General features: G+C 50.6%; 1 protein-coding gene and 1 long non-coding RNA gene across 3 annotated transcripts in view; both read left to right on the top strand.

Annotated features, from left to right (window-relative positions):
* The first annotated feature begins 901 nt into the window (after window positions 1–901).
* The window catches only part of Kat2b (lysine acetyltransferase 2B), a 109,073-nt gene continuing 102,205 nt past the window's right edge, over window positions 902–7,769 (top strand). Inside the window, exon 1 of one of the 2 annotated variants that reach the window (XM_040729211.1) lies at window positions 902–1,254. In XM_040729211.1, coding sequence (XP_040585145.1) covers window positions 1,006–1,254 — 249 coding nt within the window. In that variant the 5' untranslated portion in view covers window positions 902–1,005. The remainder of the gene's footprint in view (window positions 1,255–7,769) is intronic. The other variant, XM_021228616.2, reaches the window with a different exon arrangement.
* LOC121133255 lies at window positions 1,264–4,762 on the top strand. The gene is made up of 2 exons (XR_005870066.1): window positions 1,264–3,233; window positions 3,956–4,762. It is a non-coding gene; the product is annotated as an uncharacterized LOC121133255 (long non-coding RNA).

The raw sequence follows: 7,769 nt of genomic DNA, 5'->3' as shown, positions 1-7,769 counted from the left end.
GCAGAATTAGGGCACTTGCCAGTGGTACTGACAGGCAATGCAGGACTTTTCATGTCGATTTAGGAGGGTGGACCCATGATGAAAACCTTAAACACCCTGCCCTCAGCGATAGGAACAATAGTTTTGCTTATGAAGTTTAAGTCGGAATCAGCATCACTCCTGGACACAATCTTCCCGGCTAGCATGCACGCCAGGGTTTCACATTAAAAAACATAATAGACAAGAAAAGTTAACAGCAGAATGCAACCCTGCCGACCCGGGTGACCCCTGCAGGAAGACCCATTTCAAACTTTTCCCACGTACTTGGCTTTCATTTTGCCGACCGGTAACGTTGTTTAACCACTGAGTGTGTGTTTTGTGTGTATTTTTTTTTAACAGAATCTATTTGAGTTTTTCTTTTGGCAGATTCTGTTCAGAAATCAGCAGGGGAAGAATTCTTAAAAGAAAAAGTTTGACCCAAAGTCTCTTAAAAGAAAGAAATAAAGAAAGAAAGAAAGAAAGAAAGAAAAAAGAAAGGAAGGAAGAAAGAAAAGGAACCCCTCACGCCATGATTTCGGGGAATTAGCAACAAAAGAGGAGGATTGGCCGCTGACGGATACTTCTGGAAAACATTTTTTCCTTCGGCTCCCGCTAGGGTGGAGGAAGTTGGGTCTCGGCGCGGGAGGGTGTCAGGCCCAGGAACGCCGCGGCGCGGGGCGGCAGGTGCCTGGGCTGCAGCGGCCCGGCCTCTCGGGTCGCGGGGTCACCCAGGGGCCCTGGCGCGCCGGGCCGGTGGCCAAGCTCGCAGCAACATGCCGGCGGCCCAGGGGAGCGGAGCGCGGCCCGGGCGCTCAGGCCCGCTAGCGTCCTAGCCACCCCGGGCCGCTCGGGGGCCTGCGAACGCCGGCGGCGGAGCGCGGCGGGGGCGGGGAGGGCTCAGGGCGGCGGCCCGAGGTGGGGGGGTCCTCGGCTCCGCCACCGGCGCCCGCGGGGACCCTGGCGGCGGCGGGTGACACTCGGGGCGGCATGGCCGAGGCTGGCGGGGCCGGCCCCCCCGCACTGCCGCCCGCGCCCCCGCACGGCTCCCCCCGGACCCTGGCCACCGCCTCTGGGAGCTCTGCTTCCTGCGGGCCGGCGACCGCGGTGGCGGCGGCGGGCACAGCCGAGGGGCCGGGAGGCGGCGGCTCGGCCCGGATCGCCGTGAAGAAGGCGCAGCTGCGCTCCGCTCCGCGGGCGAAGAAACTGGAGAAACTCGGCGTGTACTCTGCCTGCAAGGTACCCGCTGGGACGCGCGCGATCGCGGGGTCACGGCCGGGCCCGGACCCCTCCCCTCCCCCACCCCGCTCGGGCCTCCCGCGGGCACCGCGGAAGTGCTGCCCCGGTTGCGCGCGCTCCGCCGCCGGCCGCGTGCTCGCACTGCGTCCCGCAGGGCTGGGGGCCATCCGGATCTGCCTGTCTCCCTCCTCTGGGAAAGACGAGGCTTGGCTTCCAAGCGCCGGGGCTATCCTGCGGCTTTGTTGCTCTGTAGGAGTTCGCGGGAGACCTTTGACGGGTAGCAAAACTGTGCTTGGTGTAGCGAACGGATCGCGGCTGGGAAGCATCTTTTTGGGGTGAGGGTCTGAGTGTGTCTCCCTGCGCTTGCCCTCCCCACCGTGCCCCGCTAGGAGGAGCTGGGTTGCGAGCGAGCGCGCCGAAGAGTCCCGGAATCCTGGCGCTCTGCGGGAGCGAAGGGGCGGAGTGCGTGGTGGGAGGTGGGCACAGCCCCAAGCCCGGGTCCTTTGGCGCCTGGCGGCCTTGGCCGCGCGGCGACAGCCCTGTCATTATTGTGTTATTATTTGTTGGGTGAAAGAGCCCTCCTGGCCGTCTAGGGTGTAAACAAGGTCTGGCGAGGTGACAGCCCAGGAGACGAGCACTTCTCAGTTTGAAGACAGTTTTCTTGCCAGTCTCCCTCCCTGAGGGCTTCGGGCATCCTGGAGTCTCCGGGTGGAGATGCACGTGTAGGGGGCTCCATTCCCCGGGCCGCAGGGAGGACTGGCCAAGCGCTCCAAGCTGCGGCTTTGTTTTGACAGGGTGACAGCGAAAGGGGGCGGGGACTTGGTCTTGTCAGCCTTGGCCGCTCTTAGCTGGGTCCAGGAAGAGGCGCGCTCACTCACACACCTCCCGTGCCGCAACTCCCGTCTGCTGCAAAAGGGGTCAAGTTCCCGGCTTCCGCTTCTCACCCCACCCCCCACAGCGAGGGTGGATTAGCCTAGCGGATGACATTCCTCCTGGGGAATGCTGGTCGCAGTGTCTGCTGGAGGGCCTCGGATGGTCTCCTGCGGGCCCTTTCTATGCGGCCACCTCCTGTTTAGGTCTTGCAGTGGCTCTGCCTTCCCGAGGAGGCTGTAGCGCGGGCCTTTATGCACAGTGGTGTGCGCTGGGATTGCTGAATGAGCTGGTGGAAACGCTGGTGCTGACTCAGGTCTGGGGTGGGCGTTTGAGGACCTGCATTTCTAACAAAGCCCCGGGAGATGCGAGTGGTAATTGAGAATACTTTCCACGAAGCAAGTATATTACTACTTTTGAATTCTGTACAGGAACTTTGCAATACTAACGTCACATCGTATATCCTACGAAGGAGTATTCGTCTAAGACACAGGAAAGGTCTGGAGTTCTGCTCCAGTAGCTACAGAGTAACGAATGCAGGACCTCTGGTGTAGCACGAAGGCACAAAACAGAGAGTGGCAGACGGAACTCAGAGCAAGCTCAAGGACTCAATATAATAGGCTTGACTTTTGCAGTGGCTCTGGGCTCTTTCAGAAACCCAGTCAGTTATCAATTCTGCCTGGGATTCAGTATGTTTCCTGAGTCCCCATCACCCTTCATACAGCCTGCTGTTGTGTAGTGTCTGAAACTTTCCTGATATTGCAGGCATGCCGTTTTTTCTCCCATGTCTCCCCATGAAGCCCAGGATGGCCTTGAACTCCTCCTATCTGTTTAAGATTACAGCCCTACCACCATGCTCCTCCACTGACCTTGACGTTTTCCTGAGTATTGGAACATAACTTCAAGTGTATAACTTTAGTAGTTCTTAAAGGAAAACCTGTTATTTAAGCCCCTTCTTCCTGCTTCTGAGAAGCTTGGAAAGTGTGGGAGTTTAGTGTGTGTGTGTGGTCAGTTCTCCCTCCTTCCACGTGGGTTCTGGAACTTGAAGTCAGCTTGTCAAGAGTTTGAGATGAACAGTTTACCTCCTGAGTATCGTCACCAGCCTGGAAGTATGTGTCCTTATTTGCTAATTTCTTTTTATCTTTGCTTTCTTTTTTTCTTTTGGTTTTTCGAGACAGGGTTTCTCTGTATTGTTTTGGAGACTGTCCTGGAACTTGCTCGGTAGACCAGTCTGGCCTTGAACTCACAGAGATCCGCCTGCCTCTGCCTCCTGAGTGCTGGGATTAACACCCGGCTGATTTCTTTAATAAATGATATTAGGAATTCTAACTGGGAACCATGCAGGCCTTATGATACCAGGCTCTGTCTTTGGAGTTCTTGATGGCGTTTGTGGGTGTTGAGATTCTGGGTAAAAGCAGTGAGCCATGACAGTGTAAAGCCTTTGAGTGTAGGGGCTGGGAGGTGGGGAACCCAGGGGCTACAGCTCCAGTGGGTGACTTCCTGGAGGATGTGCAGCCTTTGGCTGCCTGGGGTTGTATGGGGTGGCGTTTCTTGCTGTGAAGAGAAACTGAAAACAGCTTTGAAAGCTTGGAGCTGGGCCAGCCAGAGCCTACCCTTTGCTGGGGCCACTGGGCTGGGGGAAGGGTTGGTGTGGCCTAGTGGGTACTTGGGGAACCAGGGTTAACTTGGGAGGGACATTAAAAAAGATTTATTTTATTTTCAATTATGTATGTGCACATGAGTGCTTAGATTACTGTGTTTTCTTCAGGCTGGGTTACTTGGCTCTGACAAGGCTTCCTTGCATAATCTGTGGCATTTTTTTTTTTTTCAGTTTGTCTTTGTACTTAATTCGAGCAAGCCACAAAAACTCGACCTTTGCCAGTGGCTCCTGGCTCAATAGGAGAGCAAGGAAGCTGGAAAAGTTGAGTCTGCGAAGACATAGTTTCCTGGGGGCCACCGGAAGAAGAGCAGGCCCTGAGACCCAGACAAGATCTGGACCAGGAAAAGGGAAAAGCCTGTATGACAAACTTGTTTTACAGGCTCCAGCCTAGAGTTCGTTGAACTGTGTGTGCCTGGTAAAGGTTGCATCAGAGCCGCTTGGCTTGTGTGACACAGCCAGAGGGATGGGGAATATATAGTTTAGACCTTGCCGGCTTCTGGTCCTTAGGTACCCCTTTCCTGAGTCTGTATTCTGTGTCTGGCCTGGTTGATGTCTCTGGGTGGTATTTAACAGTTCTCCTTCTAGCTCAGGTCTTTGAATGGTTCCTTTGGGATCTGAAAACAATTCTTCCCTCTTGGAAATTAATCAGTGTTGATCTCACATGCAAACAGAGACTCTTAACAACAACAACAACAACAACAACAAAACCCCAAATACCCAAGTGCTCCCCTCCCCCATTTAACCTCAGATACCTTGTCTTTTATTTGTTCTTAGCCAACATTTTTGTTAGGAATCATCCAAATTCTCCCTTCCTGCAGATTTGATTGTGATATGATTTACTTAGTTATTGCGATAGAGGCTCTCTTTGTAGTCCTGGCTACCCTTGAACTCCATTTGTAGACCACGTTGACCTTGAACTCATAAAGATCTTTTTGACTCTGCCTCCTGAATATTGGAATTAAAGGTATGTGCCACCTTGCCCAGCCTTAATGATTTATCTTAATCCAGGCTGATCAGGATTCCAGAGTCTTGGCTTGGTAAGTGAGGCAATTATAGGCCTGCCCCAAAATGTAATTTTCTGCTCTGTTTAAATCAGCTGACTGGATTCTGTGAATGAATGAACTAGAGATGAAAAGATCAAACTGTAAATTTCACCACATTTCCCATCAGGTCCAATTGGGGCAAACGTGCATCCTGGTGTATTTCCTGCCTATGCACCTCCTGCTTACATCCAATCAGGGGCGAGTGTACGTGCTGATTTCCTCCCACCCACATGATCAAGCACACCATGTGCAGGGGTCAAACGAACTTGTTTAGGGAAGGGAAGACATAGGCAATAGTCTCTAGCACTTAACTTTGATTCTCACATTCCACCCTTGAGTTGTATCCTTAGTCAAATCCTTGACTCTGTGATGGGTACGCGTTTATAATAACCACCAGACAGAAATTATCCTTTAGTTAAGGCATCAATGATGCAAGAGCCAACTGTACTTAGCAGAAACAGAATGGCCAAAGACCCTATGGTGACCGTCCTAGAGTACTATCTAGGAGGAGCCTGGAAATGAGAACGGAGACCAGCCATTTATTTCATCTCAGATCTACTTTTTTGCAATGCTTTTTTGAGGACAGCCAGATTATTTCTAATGATTCCTGACTGGTTTGTATAGAAACAACATTTTTTTGTTGTTGTTAAAACTGAATTAATACCTCCTTGTTCTGCATAAAGCAGGCCAAGTGCCCTATCATATTTTAGAACTATTTCAGCAAATGAATCTACCTGTTGATAGGTCTGGGCCTACTTGGTTTTAACAGGTGCCTTCCCTGGTAGCCAGTAGGCACTATGGTAGCCAGGGAAGTTTCCTTTTGATCTAACAACTCCAGCCTGGTGGAAGACATGGGGTGAGACGTTACCTTCTGTAACTACTTCCTGCTGAAGCTAGGATGTCCTTGTCAGAGCCCAGGAAGGCTGGAATGGTAGTCAAAGGCCAGGAGAGGGTTCAGGCAATAGGGCATGCATCAGAACTATCTGGTTAGCTGACCCAGCTGAAGAGACAGCGAGTAAGCATGGTTCACATCAGCTTCCTGGAAGTTCACTGGTTCGGAGCAGGTTGTAGTCAGCAGCCGTTTCCTGGATGGTGTCTGTCAGGCAAGTGGAAATCTGATGAGACAGATACAGACTAGGGACAGAAGTTAAAGGTTTGAACTTTCAGGCCCATAGTCTTGACATGGGGAGATGGGAGAAGTCCCAAGACCGGGAGAGAGATCCCACCATCAGGAATAGGCATGTGGGGAAACTTAGGCTATACTTACCTGGGGTCCCCTTTACCTGTGGCAGGTGGATACAAGTCTTGTGACTTCTTTGACTCCCTAAAGCTTACATGAATTTATAGTTTACAAAAAGAGATAAAAGTTTTAGATATCTCCTGTAATCTGTACTGGAATCCACATTGTAGAAAAAGCAGCTAGCAGGTATTTGTGAAACAGCTGTGCATACTTCTAAGTCCTAGCAAAAGCTATAGTTTTGGATTAAAAAGCATGAACATACTTTTTCTATCCAGAAAACCTGATATATAGATTGAACAGAGATGCTTTTAGCATGATGAGAAGCATCATCTTTAAGTCTATACTTAGAAGACGACTGTTGTAGTTAAGGTTTCTATTGCTGTGAAGGGACACCATGACATGGCAACTCTTATAACGGAAAGCATTTAATTCTGGCTGGCTTACAGTTCAGAGGTTTAGTCCCTAGTCATCATGGCGAGAGTTATGCAGGCAGGCACAGTGCTGGAGAAGAAGCTGGGAGTTCTACATCTTGAACTGCAGGCAGCAGAAGACTCAGCTACACTGGGAGGAGCTTGAGCATATGAGACCTCGAAACCCACCCCACAGTGACACACTACTTTCAACAAGGCCACACCTCCTGACAGTGCAGCTCCCTGTGGTCCAAATATTCAAACACATGAGTCTACGGGGCCCATTCCTATACAAACCACCACAATAGCTACAGGAGATCTAAAATCTTGGGCTTGTGACTGCTAACAGCAATCAGTGCTCAGATAGCTCACCAGAACCCCACAACCAATGTTAAAACTGTTCAAAATCTTAATATAACAATAGCAGTGGATGGGGGAAGGAAGCCTGAAACATTTCCCATCTGTTTTCACATACCTTGGATCACTCTCTTATACCTTTACAGCTTGCATTTACATGCCTTAAGTCCTTTTCTTACTTAAGCTTTCATAGGCTCATACCTTTATGTACCTTAGAACACTTTCGTAGGCCCTCAGAACTCGCATAGACTTCAATGTTGCATGAATTCTAATTGTTCTTAATAATAAAAACAGGGAGTGAGATGTTGGGGGGGGGGATCTGAAAGCATAGAGAAGCAAAGCAGCCAGCCTTACCTCTACCTCAGACCAAGTGGGTGGTCCTGTCTCCAAGAATCCTTAGCCTGAATGCTGCCTAAACTGCCCTGCCTTATAGTCCTCTGCACCCAGCCATATCCCTTCGTGTCTCCACTGCCCTAGTGCTGGGGTTAAGGGCATGTGGCATGTGATCCCAAGTGCTGTTACCGCCTTTGTGTGAGCTGTTTCTCTTTTAGTCTGGCTCAATTATCTTGTACTTTAGGGTGGCCTTGAACTAACAAAGATTTGTCTGCCTCGGTCTTTCATAGACCATGTTCTCAGGACAGATATTGTCATATAAAAATCTATTCTAATCCAGAATTTTGCGGGGAGACATGTTGTTGCCTCCTTGGTTGGCCCATGTCACATGGTCACCTTTAATCAAGACGTGAGCTCCGTCTTCTCTAACCCTTGCAAAGATGGCTGTCAAAAGAGGGTGGTGAAGTTGCATGACATCTTCCTACTCCAGCCCTAATGAAATTGGCTACCGAAAGACGACGTCAAGGCATGTGGTGCTTATATCCCACAATGAGATCATGCCACATGGTTCCTCTAAGATTACCTAACTTTTTTCACAGATT

Source organism: Mesocricetus auratus, unplaced genomic scaffold, assembly GCF_017639785.1.
Source record: "Mesocricetus auratus isolate SY011 unplaced genomic scaffold, BCM_Maur_2.0 Super-Scaffold_100021, whole genome shotgun sequence".
NCBI lineage: Eukaryota > Metazoa > Chordata > Mammalia > Rodentia > Cricetidae > Mesocricetus > Mesocricetus auratus.
The sequence above is the reverse complement of the archived record's forward strand: the minus strand, read 5'-3'. Positions and strand labels throughout refer to the sequence as shown.